The 21,436-nt window shown below is 40.9% G+C and overlaps 1 protein-coding gene across 1 annotated transcript in view; it reads left to right on the top strand.

Moving 5' to 3' along the window:
- The window catches only part of LOC149300931 (calcium-binding protein 8), a 134,211-nt gene that overhangs the window by 39,904 nt on the left and 72,871 nt on the right, over positions 1–21,436 (top strand). Inside the window, exon 3 of the mRNA XM_089484646.1 lies at positions 18,855–18,967. Coding sequence (XP_089340772.1) covers positions 18,855–18,967 — 113 coding nt within the window. The remainder of the gene's footprint in view (positions 1–18,854; positions 18,968–21,436) is intronic.

Genomic DNA, 21,436 nt, shown 5'->3' with positions numbered 1-21,436 from the left:
TTATTTATTCTGTCCCTGGGTTATCTCTCCACCTCTCTGCATTTCTCACCTCCAGACCTATTATTTACGACACCCCACTCAACCCCCCCCCCCCCTTATACCATCACTTGTTTTAAGTTGTAACCTCTATCATGTTGATTAGTATTGCTTCGGACCTGATGAAGGGAGGATAACTCTCGAAAGCTTGTCTTTTTAATATTATGTTAGTCCAATAAAAAAGGTATCACCGCATACTCTGCAATACTCTATTTTTTGACATCGTATATATATATATATATATATATGGCAATAATAGCTTTAATTTATTGAGACAAACAAACAAAAGAGGTATTGTTCATAGCAGTTGTTTTTGATATTATTTTTTGTGCTCTGATGTCACATCCTGCGTTCCAATTCACTACAAGTTCAATTCTGGCACCGTTTGCTAATTACTACTTGTGCCAGACAATAAGAATCTCCATCTGTAATTAAATCGCTGCTCAAATGAGCGTGTGAGACACTGACATTTTACTTGAAAGAAATCTATATATATGTTATTGCATCTGCTATTTATTCCACTTTTTGGCTAGTATTAACACCTTAATAAGTCTTAATAAAATAACCAAAAAGTATGTGTAGACATTCACACACACAAGAATTAAAGAAATGGAAGGTTGTAGTAGTAATTCAGAAAGCCTCTCCAGACATATCCACAAATGACAAATGTATACAAATGAATATGTGTGATCCCTAATGCATTAACAGGTCTGAACAGATGACACAACTGTGGGGGGTTTTTATGAAGGGCCATTGTTGGGCTAGTGCAGTTAATAAAAAAAACCAATGGAATATTTTTGCAGATTGCTCCACGTATACCACTTTGAACCGGAATTGCTTTTTCATACATAACCCACAATGGCATCTCATTATGTCAAATAAAATGTCACCCAATAGAAAGAGTTAATAGCTGCAAATGCAGTAAAATGCGCAATTCATTGCCTAGGCATGGCACATTTTAATATGTAAGCTGGGCAGGTTTTTACAAGAAAACCTGTGTGGTTGAATATACAATACTACAATTTTGTTCACCTCCGGTTTAATCAAAACATTATTTTAAGATTATATTCAAAAAAACTTTTTTTTATGATGGAGCCTTTTGTCAAAGCTCATGCTTTTATTCTGGCCAACATAGAAAAAGATGTTAAGTTTCTTTAGAACCCTAGAGGTCTTTTCTTAAGATGCCTAATATCTGGCCCATATGAGGGATGAATGGGAGTGAGATAAGACATTAAGATGTATACATTCATCAAGTACTTGTCTACTAAAACTCTTTATATTATTGTTCATATTCCTATGGTATTACATGGAAACAAGTTAATAATTTCAGTTGATAATACATTGATTGTGAAGGCAACACTGCAGGAGTATATAAAGTAAAAACAGCAGAATTCAGAACTGGGGCTTTAAAAGCATTCCCTTGTACTTTGATATGCTTGCTGTTCATGGAAGTGGAATTGACTCATCATTCAATATGAGCCCCTGGTGTTAAAGATGTCCTTTCTAAAGTGTTTGACATATCATTATGGAGCCTCAGCAAGTTGTCTAGGGTCAAAATACATCCATAAGGTTGCGTGGACACAGTCTGAGCTGTTTTCCAAGTGGTAATGTATACATTAGTGTCATTGGGATACTATCAAACTAATTATGCATCTTGTAAAATGTTTTCTGCGGCTCTTGAGTAAAGACGTTCTCAGAAAAAGGAAATTCCCATTCCAAATTATCTCCCAGAATGAGTAGTAAATGCAGTACAGATAGAGCAGTGATAAATGACTGTGGGTTTACTGGGTAAAGTAAGCTATTAAGCTTGTAGAGATGGTTTCTAGTGATATTATAAAAATAACTAAATACAGACTACAGTATGATTAAGTCTCCTGTAGAGTGTTAAAATATTATATTTGCACATATCCTCTCATTCTTGGAGAACCGGAAAACACATATAACGATAACAAGACACATATTGCAGTATAAACAAAACTGTACAGGTATATCATCCTTATATTACCCTGGTGCCTAATCACTTTCATTTAAACCATTGAACGCTTAGGGCAGTTATCAGTTTGATGGTTCCTGATGCCCCATAACAAAAAAAATTGCATTCCATTCAATCACATAATATAATGTTACTAATGCAAACAAACAAACAAACAATATTTCCTGGTAATTACCAAACTATTTTACAGTCCAGTGGTATAGGTGATCATTTTTTTTCAATCCTCTTTTTGGATGGCCCCTTTTAATTGGCCAAGAGGACTAAGGTAACCTCAAATCAGCTTTTTTTTTTACGGGTTGTATACTATGAGATACATTGAATGAACCTCACACTTCCCTTCCTAATTTTTTATTTACTTGACTCCTTCCATCCCACAGCATAGGGGCAACGTATAGAAACAAAGGGAGAGGTATACGTGGGCTTCTTGTCTACCAATTTTGTGCTGTTGAGATGGCAAATGAATAGCTCCCTTGTACTGCTCCGGTAAGTCGGGGGGGGGGGGCAGAGGTAAAACGCATCGTGCGGACGGTCCGCACGATGCACTTAGACAACCTCCCGTGGGAAGTGCTGGCAGGGGAGGCTGTCTGAGCGTATCGGGGATTAGGATGCAGGTCCCCTGCACCGCTGCGGAGGATCTGTATCCAAACCCCGCTGCCTGCCCGGCACCTGGGACTGCATGTCCCGGGCGTCGGGTGCTAGACCCCGAATATAGGCCGCACCCCCACTTTAAAAACTTAAAGTGGGCCTATATTCGAGCCAATACGGTATATAGTAGAAGCATTATTAAACACTCATCTACAGACACCAGACAAGCCAGAAGGCTTGTTTTTCCTCAGAAATCTCATGGTGCTGCCACAACCACAAGGGATTCTGGGTAGGCACATGCAAATAAGATCAACAATGATTTTGCCTCTATATCCCCATTATACATGGATCCCTTGAAAGTAATTGCCCGCTGTACAAGACAGCCTTTAGACAAAACTCAGGTAAGAGGTGCAGTAGCCAGATCACCAGACAGCTGTTTCGTCCTTAATGGGACTCGTCAGCATGAGGTTGTGATACTGGCTTAATACTTGAGGCTTGGGGTAGCATGATAAATACCATTACAGAATCCCTTGTGGTTGTGGCAGCACCATGAGATTTCTGAGGAAAAACAAGCCTTCTGGCTTGTCTGGTGTCTGTAGATGAGTGTTTAATAATGCTTCTACTACCTCCTTAATTTTAAGTGGAAGGGTTTTCCATCACCTTTAGCCACCATAACTTATATAATGGTATATAGATTCCCATCCCTTGTATTCCAAATTTTTTTAATGAGTATTTTGTGACACATGCAAAGATGGCCCTAGCTCTTAAAATATAACTTTGTGCGGCTAGAGGTTTTGATGTTACAGTGCCAAATATGTGTCAGCAGAAAACCATTAACTACAGTAACAATTAATTAACAAAACAAAACTATGCAGCTACTTAAGTACATTCTTGCATAGTCAATTTAGATTGACAGAGTTCTCCCAGTACTGTGATTACAACTGACCCTTATGTTTTTTATTGGTATGGTGATTAGCAAAGATGGCAAGCAACTGGCGTGATCTCAACTCAATTTTTTAATACTATCCTAGGGAGTCTTTTACAAAAGTTAAGACAGAAATGCTACCAGCTGAGAATCTTTCTGCAGATTGGAAGTCTGTTCACCAACTCAGGGAGGAGGGGATACACATTACTTTATAGAAATTAGCTCTTGCAAATAACGTATCTACTATAATTCCCACTTGGGGATTTACAATTGATTTATAATGCAGCAGTGTAAGAAGGATTAAAGACCGTTTAATACAGCTTAATATCATATAATTATTTCACTAGTCATGGTACCTATTTTGTATTTTTGCTTGAGAACTAAAGTTTCTCCTGTTATTTTTTCTGAAAAAGGCGGAAGTCATAGAGCGTAGGGTTGATCCTTTTAGAGAGGTCTGAAAATTATTTCCGTCTTTTTTACTGGGTGAGAAACTAAAATTGTGGCTATACTGTCACGACACAGCGTAGGAAGGAGACACCGAAGTCAGGTAGGACTGGTGAGGGATAGTCCAGGAAGCCGAGGTCAGGGAGCCAGAGATCAGGAACGTCGAAATACAAGCCGAGGTCAGGATATCGGAGAACAGGAACGTCGTGAGGTAAGCCGTGGTCAGGATACCAGAAGACAGAGTAAACGGGAACAAGCCAGGTAAGCAACCGGAAGGCAAATGGAACGCGTACTGAGGAATAGGCACTACCGAGATAGGCACGACCATCAGAAGGCAATGGCTGTAGGTTTCAGAGTCTCTTATATAGGCACAGGAGTTAGGCACTAATTAGGAATCTCCTGCCAAATATGCAAAGTCCCGTTACGTCACTTCCTGTGCGGCCATCTTGTGTGTGGCGTATTCGTAACCTCCCAGTATAAGGCTATGCAGTTTCCGGCGGCACCACTAGGTGGCGTGAAGAGGATCGAGTCAGGAGCCCGGAGCTGAACCTGTCTCCTGGCTGCGGCTGCCGTGATCCTAGGGTGGAGGCGGGAGGTCTCCCTCGCCGTTGCGGCGGCGGCTGCTGCTGCCGTGCAGAGGCAGGGGGTCTTCCTCTTCTTCGCGGTGGCTGTTGCTGCCGTGCAGAGGCGGGAGGTCTCCCTCTTCTTCGCGGTGGCTCTGGCTGCTGTGAGGAGGCGGGAGGTCTCCCTCTTCTTTGTGGCGGCTGTGGTTGCCGTGCAGAGGCGGTGGGTCTCCCCCTTCTTTGCGGCGGCTTCGGCTGCTGGTCAGAAGCGGGGGGTCTCCGCCTTCTTCGCGGTGGCTGCGGTTGCCGATCAGGGGACCCGGGGGATCTCCCTGCCAGGTACGTGACAGTATCCCTCCTCAAAGGGGCGACCTCAGGGCGACCCTCGCCAGGGCAACTCCGACTTCTGGTGAGGAAGGCACGCACAAGATGAGGAGCGTGGAATCGAGCCTCAGGACCCCAGGAACGATCCTCTGGTCCTAGTCCCCTCCAATGGACCAGGTATTGGAGACTCCCTTGTTGCCTGCGACAGTCCAGGATGGCTTGAGGAATACGCCCGGAAGTATCTCCGGCAGTAGTCTCCAGGGCAGAGGGCCTAGCAGTAGAAAAACGATTGCAAACCAGTGGCTTCAGTAGAGAAACATGAAACACTCGAGAAATACGGAGTGTTCTAGGCAGAGAAAGTTCATAAGCTACCGGGTTCACCCGGCGGACGATACGGAAAGGACCGATGAAGCGAGGCGCAAGCTTCATAGAGGGTACCCTGAGCCGTAGGTATTTGGTCTCCCACCAGCCAGCTCCAAGGCTCTTTGCACAGAAGTCCAGGTGGACCGGATATTAGCCAGCCTCTCTTCCAGAGCCGGATCAGAAGAATTCGGAAAAGCACCAGGGAAGGGTTGCGGATGAAGACCATAAACACAGTAGAATGAGGAAACTCCCGTAGACTCCTGCACAGCATTGTTACGGGTGAATTCCGCTAAGGGTAACAAGTCAACCCAATCGTCCTGATGTTGGTTGGCTCTCTCCGCTGCTCCGTTAAACTGTGGGTGATACGCAGAGGAGAACACCGAGGAGACCCCCAAGGCCTTAGAATACTCGCGCCAGACGCGTGCTATGAATTGGGTACCACGGTCAGAGACAATCTCAGTAGGAACTCCATGAAGACGGACAATTTCCCGCAGGAATATGTCTGCCAACACAGAAGCCGTAGGAAGTCTCTTCAGAGGAACCATGTGGGCCTTTTTCGAGAAACGATCAATGATCATCAGGATTACGGTATGTTCTTTGGAGTTGGGTAAATCCACGATAAAGTCCATAGCAATGTGAGTCCAGGGCGTCGAGGGACGAGGCAAAGGACGAAGCAACCCAGCGGGAGGTCTCCTGGAGGATTTGTTGGCAGCACACTTGGCACAGGAGCGAACGAACAAGGCAGTGTCCTTAGTCCAGTCTGGCCACCAAAAAGTTCTGGACACGAGATCCTTAGTGCGAGCTAACCCCGGGTGTCCCGCCGTTCTGGAACCATGAGACAGACGGAGAACACGGGTTCTAATAGCTTACCAGCCGGCAGGGAGGCTGGAGCTCGAGCTTGTAGTCCAGAAATGCGTTCCAATTAGGGGGTACGGCAGTGGAGATGCAGAGCACCTAGGACCTTCGTAGCCGGCACAATAGGCTCAGGGGCACGACTCTCCTCCTCTGGGCATGCATGCATTCGGGAGAGGGCTTCCGCCTTGACGTTCTTGGAACCTGGACGATACGTTAAAACGAAAGGAAATCGGCAAAGAAATAAAGCCCATTTGGCCCTTGGCGGTTTCAATATACTGCAGGTTCTTGTGGTCTGTCAGAATCAATGTGGGGATCTGTACGCCCTCCAGAAGGTGACGCCATTCCTCCAGCGCAAGGATGACAGCCAGAAGTTCCTTGTTCCCAATGTCATAGTTTCTTTCCGCCGGGGAGAATCTCCTGGAGAAATAGCCGCAGGGATGGAGTGGTCCACTGTAGGAAGCCCTTTGAGACAGAACAGCGCTAACCCCGGATTCAGAAGCGTCGACCTCTAGAATGAACGGCAGGTGAGGATCAGGATGCCGTAAAACAGGAGCAGTGGTGAATTTAGTCTTAAGTCAAGAAAAGGCGGAAATGGCCTCCGAAGACCACTCCAGTGTATTGGCCCCTCTCTTCGTGAGAGCCGTCAAAGGAGCAGCAATCTTGGAGTAGTCACGGATGTAACGTCTGTAATAATTAGCAAACTCCAGGAAACGCTGCAAGGGTTTCAAGCCCAGCGGTTGCAGCCAGTCTCTTTTGGCTTGTACCTTAGAAGGGTCCATCTCAAACCCCTTAGGCGTTATGACGTAACCCAAAAGCGCACTTCTCGAGCTTGGCATAAAGTCCATGTAGCCGTAATCGAGACAAGACGCGAGTAACATGAGTGCGGTGCGACTGTAAATCAGAGGAGTAGATCAGAATGTCATCCAGATACACTACGACGAATTGTTGTAGAAAGTCTCTAAGGCAATCGTTTATAAATTCTTGGAAAACCGCTGGGGCATTGCACAGCCCAAACGGCATCACCGTATATTCATAATGACTGGAACGGGTGTTGAAGGCGGTCTTCCATTCGTCGTTGGCTTGGATGAGGACAAGGTTGTATGCTCCCCGGAGATCCAATTTGGTATAAATAGTGGCCCCGCGCAACCTGTCAAAAAGAACAGAAATAAGTGGAATGGGGTATGTGTTGCGCCTTGTAATCTTGTTGAGACCTCTATAATCAATGCATGGACGAAGTTCCTCGTTCTTCTTTTTAACGAAGAAGAATCCTGCACCAGCGGGTGATATCGACCGGCGAATAAATCCAAGGCGTAGTTCAGTAGGTAAATCTCTGGCAGCAGTCTCATCTTTGAGGGTCTTGGATAGTCCATTAAGAAAGGCGGCCACTAGTGCCTCGTTAGTCCAATTAACCTCTACCATCAGGGTCCAAAACTCAATCGCGTACTCCAGGAGTGGACGGGAACCCTGACGGATGGTAAACAGGGAAGTTGACGCAGTGATTCCTCTCCCAGGAACGTCAAATACGACTCGTAGACTTGACACAAATTCCGAATAGGAGCGGAACGTAGAAGCGTCTCTCTCCCAGAGCGCGAAGCAATGCCAAGGCTTTATCAGTGAGGAGCGAAATTATGTAACCCACTTTCGCACACTCGGTTGGGAAAGCATAAGGAGACAGTTCAAAATCTATCTCACACTGGTTCAAAAAACCTCGACAGGTTGCCGGATCACCATTGTAGCGTTGGGGTGGAGGCAGGTGAGCTGGAACCGTAGCTACTAGCATAGGCGGAGGTGTAGGAATCGCCACAGGTTGAGGAACCCGTTGTGCAGGATCAGTACGCTGAAGCAAGGTCTGGAGAGCTTGAGCAAATTGATCCAGACGGTGATCCATCCCATCTAGACGAGCCTCCGTGGACCCTTGTTGTCCCACCGAAGCGGGTCTCATGATGGCCTTCTGATTCTGTCACGACACAGCGTAGGAAGGAAACACTGAAGTCAGGACTGGTAAGGGATAGTCCAGGAAGCCGAGGTCAGGGAGCCAGATCTGGAACGTCGAAATACAAGCCGAGGTCAGGATACCGGAGAACAGGAACGTCGTGGGATAAGCCAAGGTCAGGATACCAGAAGACAGAGTAAATGGGAACAAGCCAGGTAAGCAACAGGAAGGCAAATGGAACCCGTACTGAGGAATAGGCACTACCGAGATAGGCACGACCATCAGAAGGCAATGGCTGTAGGTTTCAGAGTCTCTTATATAGTTCAACCCTTCTACCTACCATTCCTACTCTTGATCCAAAAGAAGGCAAAAAAAACCCCTAATTAAGCTACCTCGAATTCTGCCATCAGGGGGAAAAATTCCTTCGTGACTCTTGGATCAAGAAGCTCTAAAATATTAATTCTATTTATAGCCCTTTTTTTGTTCAGAAAGGGCATGGTCTATTTTGGAAGTGGCCTTTCTAAACTATGTTGAACTGGCATGGGGAGAGAGGAATGGTTCAGGGTGATGGTTCAGGGTGTACAATGAAAAAGAAAGTACACCTTCTTTGAACTCTATGATTTTACATATCAGGGCACAAACAGTCATCTATTCCTTAGCAGGTCTAAAAATTAGGTAAATACAACCTCACATGAACAACGATACATCACATATTACACTATGATTTATTCAACAACAAAAAAGCAAAATGGAGAAGCCATGTGTGAAAAACTAAGTACACCCTTACTGCTTTCATAGGAATTAAGATGTCAAGTAGCAAACAGGTGCTACTAATCAAATGCCCTTGATTAATTGAGCATCAGCAAGTGTGACCACACTTTGCTGGTCTGCGGCATTCAGAATTCCTCCACAAGGATGTGAGAGACTGAAAACCATTACTTCAAGTTATTTTCACACATGGCTTCTCCATTTTGGCTTTATTTTTGTTTAATAAATCATGACATGGTGTAATATGTCATTTGTTCTTGTTCATCTGAGGTTATTTGTTTAGGGCAAAGGTGGGACATGTTACCCGGAAAAGTTGGTGGGCCCTGGGGCAATTTTTGCACTAGGGCCCTGTGGTTTCTAGTTATGACTCTTATATTTGAATCATTCTATTTCTTAAGATTTGAAATTGTATTCCAATACAGATATATGTAAAACTCATGGCCACTGCATTGACATGGTCGTGTAATGACAAGGCTGCAATAACATTTTTTGCTGTTTCAAACAAATACATCAAAGAAATTGTTATCATAAAGAAAATAAATATTTTGTATATCTTTCTTCAGTCTCTCTGATGAAAAACTATTTTATTATATATTTATATTTACGAAATCTTGTGGGCCAAGGATAATTGATTCAAATAACATTCTATTAGTGATAATGAAAAATTAACATAGGCTAAGTCATATAAAAATACATTCTTTCTGAAATGAGTGGATAACACCAAGGCTGACAAGGGGTAAAATTGTTTTGATATTCAATGAGTCATGGACTTTTCTTTCCTTGACGATGCGTGATTTCATGTTTACTAAGTTATCGTTGCTTAGTTTTTAAAGGGAAACCGCATTTATTTTTTTAAATAGTACCTGTTACCTACCTGTTGCCACGCAGGAGAGGAGACCTCCTCTCTCCACTCAGCCGCACGACTACCGCCACAGCAGCAGCCACCACAGAGGAGAGGGAGACCTCCCTCCACCACATGACTGCCATCGCAGCTGCCACAATGAAGAGGGAGACCCCCCTCCTCTTCTCGTCCACCTCTGCAGTCCTCTGGAGAGCCGCGCAGGAAACGGGGACCTCCTTCTGCGCGGCAACCTGCTTCGGAGCTCGCCCCAATAGTGGCGGACTCCCAAAACTACAGGTCTATATGATGGGAGATTACGCCACACTCAAGATGGCCGCAAATCCTGATACCGGAAGTGACGTTTGTACTGTTCTGGCAGCAAATTTTTATCTGAACTTCCGGTTCCTATATAAACACCTGAAGGATCCTTGCCTTCTGATGGTCGTCTATGCCTAGTACTAGTCCTCAGAGTGCATTCTGATATTTAGTCCTTTGTGTTTGACCTCGACTCTACTTTTCGACCACATGTATTCTCTGGCATTCTGACCTTGGCGTGTTTACCCGTTTATCCTGTTTTCTGGAATCCTAACCTCGGCTTGTTGAACGTTACCGTACCCTTGAGTCCTACCTGACTTCGGTGTCTCCTATCCAGCTGTTGCGTGACAGTACCATTTAATAAAAAGTCCTTAATGGTGTTGATCTATTTTTTTGTTTTTGTTTAAAACAATGTTAGTTTTAATGAAATTTATTTTTGTGTTTACGTGGGCAATTTAGTAATAGTATCTTAATCTCCAACTATTAGTTTAACATATTGAGAGTGTCATTGCAGAAAGAATCTGACATATGGAAAAGGGACATATAGGGATAATGATATGGCAGGTATGAAAAAAATATGTTAGGGGAAAATGCATGTAAGTTTTCAAGGCACGTCAGTGGTAAGCTGACACCTTTCGGCCTCAGTGGCAGGGACAGCAAAATGGCCCCTTATCCCTGCCTGCCTCCTCGTAAAGGAGGGCTAGCAAGAGGAGAAGGCGCAGTTGGGGGCAGATGATGGCCCACTGCCTAACACTGATATATAGTGTTACAAGATTATATAGGACAAGGCTGGACATTGGCCCTGAGCTGAATGGAGCCAGCCCCCCCCATGCCCCCAATGTTACCCCCAACATTCACTAAAATACTCACCTGCTCACCTTACCAATTTGGACTGACCTAGTCTGAAGAATTTGGACCAGCCACTACTGTTTGACAGGCAATTTAGATCTGTTGTACCAAAGTAGCACAAAAAGAGTGTTTTAATTTATTTATTTATTGTGTTCCATCTTTGTTTAAAAAAAAATTATCTCTGTGTGCAGTGACATTTCACTTGTGTATTTAATTGAGGGTTATGTGAAATAATTTTTATTAGACTTGGGCACCAGGGGCTCTTCGTGCTCGTCTTCGTCAAAAAAAAAATCTTCGGATTCCGCGAATGTTCGCCCGTTCCTGTCTTCTCTTCGGGCGAATATTCGTTTTTTCTGGTTAAGGGGTTAATACGGGGTTAACGCGTACCGCAGCAGCTCTGGCGCCAGTAGTTTAAATGTGCGTATCAGCAACTCTATTGGTCGCCAGCAGGGGGCCTACTGCTGGTGACCAATGAGCTCACTACCATATATATAGCTAATATATTCTCGGGCAGAATATTATGCTACTCAGTGTAAAACCAACAGAGGGCAGCATTCTGTCTGAACATATTATAAAACCCAAAATAAATAGAAAAAATGTTAAATATAATTATGCTCCTAAAATACCTTTAACATAGATGTATAGGTACAGTAATAATTTGTACGTTTTGTATATTTGTAATCGTTGGTATATGTTTTACGTTAATTTTTGTGTTACCAAACTGACTGTGTGATTTCCATGTTATGAAGTCTAATATATAATTAGTTTTTATATTACTTTTTAATGACATCAAACTCTCACCATTCAATTATATTTTATTTATTTGAGTTTGACAATTTGTCCGTAATTGGCATGTTTTAGGGAATTTACATGTTTAGCATATATATATATACATATTTTTTTACATTGTATTTTAACACTTAGTAATTATTGTGACCTACAAAAAACCTGGTGTTAGATATATGTTCTCTTCCTCTCTGTTTTTTTTTCTTTATACAGTGAACTGTTATGATCATAGCTTTTAGCACAACTAAATGTATTCATTAATACTGCCTATAGCTATTTTTGTCAATCAGTGTAAAAGTTATTTAGTATATGAGTTCCCTTTATGGAAGTTGAGATCAGCAGCAGCCTGTGGCTGAACCACGATTAGTCAATCAATTTTATGTCCTGAAATTATCCCGTCCCTTGAAACGGCTGGCATTGTTTATCTTCATGATTCCTTGCAATACAAAATGATTGTGTGATCATGTTTTGTTTAAAACTAAACTAGCAATGTCATGTTGTGGCCAATGGTCTGGGACTGTTTTCACAGTTTGGACTAGGCCCCCTAGTTCCAGTGAAGGGTAATGTTAATGCTACAATATACAAATACATTTTAGACAATTGTATGCTTCAACTTTGTGGCACCAGTTTGTGGAAGGCCCTTTTCTATTCCAGCATTATTGTTCCCATGTGCACAAACCTAGGTCCATAAAGACAGGGTTTGACGACTTTGTGGAGAAACTTGAGTGGGCTATACAGAGCCTTGCTACACTTGCACAATGCAGTAAACACATCTCCCACACTCTCAAAATGATCCCATACTTGACTACAGTGGTGTAGACCAGGTGCTCTATTGGATTGAGATCTGGTGACTGTGAAGGCCATTGGAGTACAGTGAACTTAATGTCATGTTTAAGAAACCAATTTGAGATGATGTGAGCTTTGTGACATGGTGCTTTTGACCTGCTGGAAGTAGTCATCAGAAGATGGGTACACTGCGGTCATAATGGTATAGACATGGTCAGCAACAATACTGATGCTGTCGCGTTTAAACAATGTTCCATTGATACTAAGGGGCCCAAGGTATGCCTGAACCGTTGATACAAGGCAGAATGGATCTATGCTTTCATGTTGTTTATGCCAAAGTCTGACCCTGCCATCTAAATGTCGTAGCTGGAATTGAGACTCATAAGACCAGGCAACGTTCTTCCAGTCTTCCATTGTCAATTTGGTGGGTCTGTGTGAATTGTAGCCTCGGTTTCCTGTTCTTAGGTGACAGAAGTGGTACCCACTGTGGTCTTCTGCTGCTGTAGCCCATCTGCTTCAAGGTTCGATGTGTTCTGCGTTCAGAGATGGTATTCTGCATACCTTGGTTGTAACGAGTGGTTATTTGAGTTACTGTTGCCTTTCTGTCAAATTGAACCAGACTGCTCATTCAAAAAAGTGCTTTTTTCAATTTTAACTATATTTTATATTTTTAATAGTTAATAAGATGATATGATCATGATATGATTGATATGATAAAAATAAAGAAAACCCTTCTTGTCTTGAAAAAAAACAATATATCATTTCTGTGGGTACACTAAATGAGAAGAAAGTCACAGCTAAACACAAACACCGTGGAAATGTTAAAACAGCCATTGTCACAAAGCGTACAAAAAATAAAAAACAGCTGTGTCCTTAAGGGGTTAATATTTCTTTTTGGTTTGTTGGGGGTCCCGCCTAATTTTCGGGGGTTTGTACGCAATGCATGAGAGCCCTTAAAATGCAGAAGTCTATTATTTACCTATAAAATCAAACAGTTGTTTTGAATATGAATTATCTTTAAGCTTTTCATTCTATGAGCTGTGCAACCTCATTAAATCATATGCACAGTAATAGCTGATCATAAAGATGTCGAATCACTTAAAAATTTAGCTGAAGCCATTATCTTTGCAGTATACCTGAAAGAGGTCCTCATTATGTTTTCGCAAGTCCTCACATGTCCCTTGTTAATTACATTCTTGAATAATTATCAACCATCTCTGACATGTTTTTTTTTCCAAGGAATACATCTGGGCAATTTTTTACAGTTTAAAATTAATTATGCTAATGGTACTTTACTTATTAAAATATTAGAACAATCTGTGTTTTGCCCTGTTTTAAGTTGCTAGAAACACATGTCCTAATTACATTGAGCAGTACTATACAGTTGTTAGCAGTTCTTCAAAGTTATTACTACTTACCATTGCTGTTTTGAAAAAAAAATACATTGGGCTATAAATAAAACCATTGCTCATTTGCAAGCCTTACCAAAAAAGAGATGCTAGGCAAAACAAGCAGATGCCCATATCAATTGATTTTACCGAAATAATAACTAAGGCATAATGAAAGTCAAAACATAGACTAGCGATATGCCAGATGCCCTGGATTATTAATAGTTATATATGCAGAATTTCTGGGGATTCTAGTGATATGGAAATACAGTAGGCTTTTGAAATATTGAATTTTGTAACATTTTATAGATTGGCTAAGCCTAATTGTAGTTTGTAGTTGTTTTGCTCTTAATTAGGTTTCTTTATTACAAGAATAAATCTGTATTAAGTCTGCCCATTTTCTTAGATTCAGAATAGCGTAATGCCTATCCCATGGATATTTAACTTCCCTCGCTGTATTAGCCTCCACCACCTTCTGCCGGAAGGCTGTTCATTTTACACATCCCGCTCAGTAAAGTAAATATTCCTTACATTGCGTATAAACTTCAACCGAGAGATGAGAGAAGTTTTTTTTTATATATTTTTATGGAGTCTGAGGATTGTTACATTATGGGTTATTTTTTTCTTTTTTAGTTTGACACTTACATTACTGTAGTACATAAATAATCCTGTTACAATATTTTGATGTAAAAATACCACTGATGTCACCATTAGGGAAACCATGTAGTTCCAACAAAATCTTAAAACAAATTACACACATATATATATATATATATATCCTAAAATTAGTTAGCAAAAATTCTCTTATGAAAATACCGACATTTTAAATGCCCATGGGGTATCTAGTTTTAAAAGATATATGATTTGATGAGGTTAATCGAATTGGCTAGGTTCAAAGATGTCCCAAAAACAGGACATGAGCACAGACTGACCACATGTTTTGTTTTACCTCCCAAAAACCCTGACAAACCTATGCATGGGTGTATCACTGTCCTCAGGATATGTTGTCGAACACATGTTGTTTAACAGTACCAGGAGCTGTAAATTCATACCTAAAGTAGAATGTGTGTGGAAAAAAACACATACAAAATACTACTGCAAATTTTGACAAAGGCTGTTGGTAAAATGTGTACATGGAATGAAATAAAATACCAGCATTTGAAATGCTCTCTGGTGTCTTTTTTGCGAAACATCTATGTTTGATGGGATAAATTACGGTAAATTGGCTGGCTTCAAAAATCTTCCAAATAGGGCATGGGGGCAAAATTCCAATGTGAAAAATGGATACCTCCCAAATGTTGCTTTTTAGTTCCCAAACAACCCAGTAAACTCACAAACTCGTGCATGGGTGGGATCACTATACTCAGGAGATGTTGAACACATATCGGGTGTTGTTTTACAGTGACATGTACCAGGAGCTGTAAATTCATAAACAATTCAAAGAACAATTAGTACCGCGGTTTGACAAAAGCTGGTGTAGTTGTTGTATGGAAAGAGTTAAAATACACTACTTGTATTTAAAATACCTTGGGGTGATTAGTTTTCAAATATATATGGCTTAATGGGGTTACATTGAAGTGGCTGGGTTCAAAGATGCCCCAAATAGGACATGGGGCAGTGTGACCATATTTGAAAAAAAAACGTTTTTGAAATAGCAATATGCTACTTTTACTTATTGCCATATAACATGCAAAAAACATTGGGTATGTAATTGGGTATGTAATATTAGAATATATTTAAATTATAGAATATTATCAAAATAATGGTGTCTAAATAAAGTCCCTCTTGTCCTAAAAAAACAATGTAAAACTTGTATGGGTACAGTAACGAGAAAATTACAGTTAAACACAAGCACCACAGAAATGTTGCAAAGGGTACAAAAAAATAAAATCAGCCATTGTTACGGGTTCAAACCAAAACAATAAAAACAATTGCCAAAGGAGATAGGGACAACTTTTTTTCTCCTTTTTTCTTAAGACAGTCTGCTCTTGCCATTTTAATTTCCTTTCACCTCTCTTTCTTCTTACATGAAATGGGGGGTCTGCCTAGACTTGGAACACCACTAGAAATTGATTTTTTTTTTTTTTTGTGGGATTCTTTTTCTTTCTTATTACAATGTGCAGTGACAACTATTTTTTCTAATGACTGGATAAAATAAGTTTTATATTTGCTGGTAATATCTTAAATAGTATTTGATTGTATGTCAATATATTGAATGTTAAGCAACTGAACAAATTATTTATGATTACTTTTAAGTATTCCCCAAAAAGCAGAGTAAATTGATTACTTTACATGTTTTTTTTTTAAATAAAATAACACAGAATGAATGCACAGAATAATGTAGTCTTGCTATCCAGTGGAATCCTATGTAAGAAGATGCATCTCATATGTATAGCGGAACCATCTGGAAAGACTCCGTATAAGAGTGGGACATGTCTTTTGTAAAACAATATAAAATAGATTAAGAAACGAGAGAAATAAATAAAAAGCATAATTAAGTTTTGAAAAAAGGGATGCACCGATATATTGGTGGCTGAAATGTATCGGCTGAAAAGGGCATTATCGTCAAAATGCAGAAATAAACGGCCGAAAATATTCGTCCGCAGGGCTGGGCTGCTTATTGGTGCGTTGGTCGCACAGTGTGCTAGCAGCGTCTCTTCTACCGGTCAGGAAAACTAGGAACCCAGCGGAGTCATGTGAATGCACGTCACATCACTCTGCTCTGTTCCTTCTCTTCTCCTGGAGGCGGGGCAAGAGAAGTTGTTCGCACAGAGTGAGAGCAACACAGAGGGAAGCAGCATGGTCCCTGCAGAAGTGTGCGAGTAAAAGATCTGCAGTTCAGGTAAGGGGGTGGGGGAGGGTGTATGAGCAAGTATGCGTGATCAAGGGAATGGATGAGTATATGAATGAGTGAATGAATGTTTGTGAGTGTGTGTGATAGCATGGATGTGTAAGTGTGTGTGGGGGGGTAGCATGGCAAAGGAAGCCTGTAATCACACTCCTATCATGCCCAGGTTTTAGCATGTACCGGCTGCCTGGGCATGATAGGAGTGCGGTTGTGGTTAGCAATTTTTATATATATATAATAGCTAACAGCAGTCATACTCCTATCATGCCCAGGCAGTCGGTACATGCTAGAACCTGGGCATGAGATATATATATATATATATATATAAATATAATATTGTTAATTTTTGTGGTCCAATTTTGGTGTGTTAATCACACCAAAATTGGACAGAAAAATTAAATAACAATATTAATTTATCATATATATTAATGTTATTAAAAAAAAAAAAATTCTTTAAAGGTTGGGGGGGCATTTTCGGTTTCGGCCAAGTGAATCCTACATTTTCGGTGCAAATATGCAGAATGCCCACAAATACATTTACCCCTTCCCCACCTCCCAGGTAAATGCACTGCAGGAGATGCATTCGGCCAAATGCCTGTGATGTACTCACCTCCACTCAGCACCAGCACTGGCTCTGGAGATATGGAATAAAGAAAAAATACTGTTTATGTTGCATACTGAACTTCAACCAAAAAGTCTTTATCAGCACTGAAAAGAAAACATACAGACAGTACACAATTCTTCGGAGAAGGTCACACCTATAGCTCTGCATTGGGGTATTGGTGTTAGTCCCAGTTCCAACTTTTTTTTTTCTTACAGAAAATTAATTTGAGATACCATAGAAATCATAGAAAATGTCAATGCCTCTATACGGAAAATTAGAAAGCCTTGATATTTGATGTTTCATTTAACATTGAGAGCATATGATGTCATAAATGTGTATTATGTTCTGCATGTGTTATTTTTAATAGAGTGGCCATTTTAATGGGGAAAGTCTATGAAAAAATATGTTCTCCTCAGTATACAGTGCTGTATTTAGAAATGTAGATTAGCATTGTTCTTTACAGGCAGACGTGGGAGCTGCTATTGTTTTCAGTAGACTTGGGCGTCGGCCAACTCTTCGTATTCGTCTTAGTGGGAAAAAAAATCTTCCTATTACACAAATATTCGCCCGTTCCTGTGTCTGGTTCAGGCGACTATTCGTGTATATTCTTCGCTTTTTTCTTTGTTTTTTGTAGAAGGGGTTAATATGGGGTTAACGCAGAATGCACTATGCAGCAAATTTTGTGCCAGGAGTTTAAAGGTCCGTACGAGCAACTCTATTGGTCGCTGGCAGGGGCTTCCTCTTCCATCAACCAATGAAGTGTATTTGCACTTCATTGATTCACGGAAGACGAGCACCGTGCTGGCTACCAATAGAGTCTCTCAGAGGTCTCCCCAGGCCAAGTTCAGCGTCAGGAGTTAAAGGGCCATAAGAACGACTTTATTGGTCATCGGCAAGAGCGGGGAGACCATTTGGTTGATGCTAGAGGAGGCCCCTGCCGGCGACCAATAATGTTGTTCTTATGGCCCTTTAACTCCTGACGGCGAACCTACGGATTTCCACTCCCGCTGACCCCTGCGGTGCTGCATAGATAAGGTAGGCTAGATGGGGAAGGAACCAAGGAGATTAGTAAACGAAGACGAACACGGAGATTCGCGTTCTGTTTCTTTGTGTTCATATGCGGTTTGCCGCCACCATGTCTGTTTGTTCGGTATTCGGGCTGAACAATGAAAACGCACCCTTCGTGTTCGTTTCCATGTTCACCCGAATACGAATGCACATGTCTAGTTTTCAGGCATGTGATATTTTGAGTGATTTTCAAACAACAGACTAAGCTGTTTTTTATGACAATGCAAATAAAGTCTGGCTTCCTCCCTTTCCTCCTTGGGCTTTTATAAGTAAGAGTGTCCAGCTGGGTAATAAAGACTGAGACGTTTTATTGTTTACAAAAGGTGGTATCAACACTCAATATTTCAGATCTTCAAATCAGGAAGGGGGAGACAGGTTTGGAGGTTGGTTACCTGGGCACTGCAGTGGAGGTCTGTGTGAGCTGTGGGCACTCTAATGGAGGCCTGTGCTGCAGGACAGGCCTCCATTAGAGTAAACCTTAGATATAATTAGATATAAAGTTTACCTTATCACTTTGATTTGATAATGGAATACTTTAAATATATTTCTCATCTTTGATAGCATTGGTTATATTTTCTAGGAGATGGTCAGGTTGACTTTGATGAATTTATGACAATTCTTGGACCCAAACTCGTGTCAACAGAAGGTCGAGATGGGTTTCTTGGAAATACAATTGACAGTATATTTTGGCAGGTAAGAATTAATGTTTTTCCCCTGAAATGTTCTTTATTTGGTCTTTAAATTACTGCTGCATACATACTAGGTATTTAATTTAATTTACTATGTTAAAGGAAATTGCCTTGAGTATTGGGAATGACAAAATTTTGGACTAATATCCATTAAGGCCAAACATGATTAACATGTTTGGCTTGTTTATGTGTGGTTTTTATATTTTTATGAGTAAATGATGTGCTTAAAATGTATATAATTTTACAAGTTCTGTTCTCCTGTGAGCAGTTTGTTTTCTCTACTGTACATTTATTGGGGGTTAGATTAATAGAAAACAAATCTATTTAGCTCCCGGTAGATATCTCATTCTTAAGTTCTATGTCTAAAGTGCTTTCATATCTCTAGCAATGGGACACAAATCCTCACAGTTTTCACATGTGTCTTTCACCTGGGATTGAAACAGTGGGTGTTTTGGTACTTTTGTTACATTTGTCTAAGGTGGTTTTAGGTGGTTTTAAGGGCTTGTGCAAGTACGTGTTCACTAAAAAAACAAACATGCTTTATATAGCTTGCTTTGTGTAAAAGAAACAAAGAAAGAGAAAGGATATGGGCACCTGGGAAGTCTATTCCCAAATATCTTCCTAGCCTTTATCGTTGTAAGCTCCCCTAGTCAGTCGTCCATCTACTCATATATCATGAAGATTTGGATAAAACTAACTGTAGCACATCCTTTTAACTTCACAGATCTTAACAACACCAATTGAAATAGAAAATCATCTATTAAAAATAAATAGTAATTCTAAAGCTGGTACTAGTTGCTATCGAGTTTGGTCACATTGATGTTGGAAGTAGAATCTGTAACAGGAGTCTAAGAGAGAGAGAGAGAGAGAGAGAGAGAGAGAGAGAGAGAGAGAGAGAGAGAGAGGTGGGGGGATGAAAAGAAGTGGAGGGAGTCAGAGAGGGAGAAGACTGAGAAGAGAGAGCCAGTGGAGAGTGAGAAGGAGAGGAAAGGAGAGAAGTAGAGGAGTGAGGGAGAAGAAAGGTTGGTAAAGAGTATGCTGGAGGAGAGTAAGAGAGAGGTAGAGAAAAGGAAAGGAAGAGAGATGCAGGGGTGGCATAGAACAATAGAAAAATAGAATTTGATGGCACATGAGAACATTCGGCGCATCTAGTCTGCCCATTTTCCCTGATATATGGGTTTAAACCCCTATCAATCTTTAATCTTTCCTGATAATTTCTGTCCTGCAGAACATTTTTTTGTATCTCTCCTCTAAACTCAGCCTAATGTGTCAATATCCTTCTGAAGATGGGGTCTCTAGAACTAAACACAATACACCAGGTGATGCCTAACCAGAGATCTGTAAAGTGGCAATATCACCTCCCTCTTCCCGCCTCTAATGCCTCTCATTATAAAACCCAGCATCCTGCTTGCTTTGTCAGACTATTTATGGTATTGTTTGCTTAGCTTTAGGCCATAAGAAATAATTACCCCTAAGTCATTCTCTTCCTTTTAACTGACAGAACAGTCCCCCAATGCTATTTTCTGCCTTGGAATGTCACCGTTCCAAGTGCATAATTTTACATTTATCAACATTAAGCTGCAGCGGCCCCGCTCGCAGCCATTCTTCTAATTTACTTAAATAATTTGCCATTTTAGTTATTCTACTTGGAATGTCTACTTTGTTGCAGACCATTGTATCATCTGCAAAAAGACATACCATTTTATTAAGACTTCTGTAAAATTACTAATACAAATATTAAAAAGTACAATTCCCAATACTAATCTCTGTGTTATCCTACTAGCGACAAGCCCTTCCTCTGAATATACACCTCAAACTACAACCTTCTGCCTCACTCAATTATTGCCTTATCTATTCAACTATTTTTACATCCAAACCCAAGGACTGCAAATTTACTTATAAGTCCCCCATAGGGGAAAGTGTTGAATGCCTTACTTAAATATAGATAGGCGATATCAACAGCTCCTCCCTGGTCTAATATTCTGTTTACTCAGTCAAGAAATTAAGTTAGTTTGACAGGATCTTCCTGTAGTAAACCCGTACTGTTTCTGAACATGTAAATTATTTACTTCCAGATATTTAACATCCTTTTCTTTAGCATGGTTTTCATTAATTTGCAAACTACTGACATTACGCTTACTGGTCTGTAGTTGCCTGAGTCTTCCCTACTACCTTTTTTATGCAGTAGTAATACAGTTGCCAACTTTCAGTCTTCTGGAAATACTCCTGCCATTAGTGACTGGTTAAGTAGGTCTGTTAGCAGTTTTGCCAGGACACTTCAAAGTTCTTTTAATAATTTTGGGTGTATCCCATCAGGTCCCATAGATTTGTCTGTTCTTGCATTAGAGAGTTCAAGTAGAACTTCTTCTCTTTAAATATCTTCCTCTATAAAAACAGAAGTATTTATTTAGGTACTCAGCTAGATCTTTATCCTCATTTATATAATTTCCTTCATTTGTCTTTAGTAAGACAC

This window comes from Sceloporus occidentalis, unplaced genomic scaffold, assembly GCF_023333645.1.
Source record: "Sceloporus occidentalis isolate IW3139 unplaced genomic scaffold, rSceOcc1.0.p SCAF_22, whole genome shotgun sequence".
In the NCBI taxonomy this organism is placed as follows: Eukaryota; Metazoa; Chordata; class Lepidosauria; order Squamata; family Phrynosomatidae; genus Sceloporus; species Sceloporus occidentalis.
The sequence above is the reverse complement of the archived record's forward strand: the minus strand, read 5'-3'. Positions and strand labels throughout refer to the sequence as shown.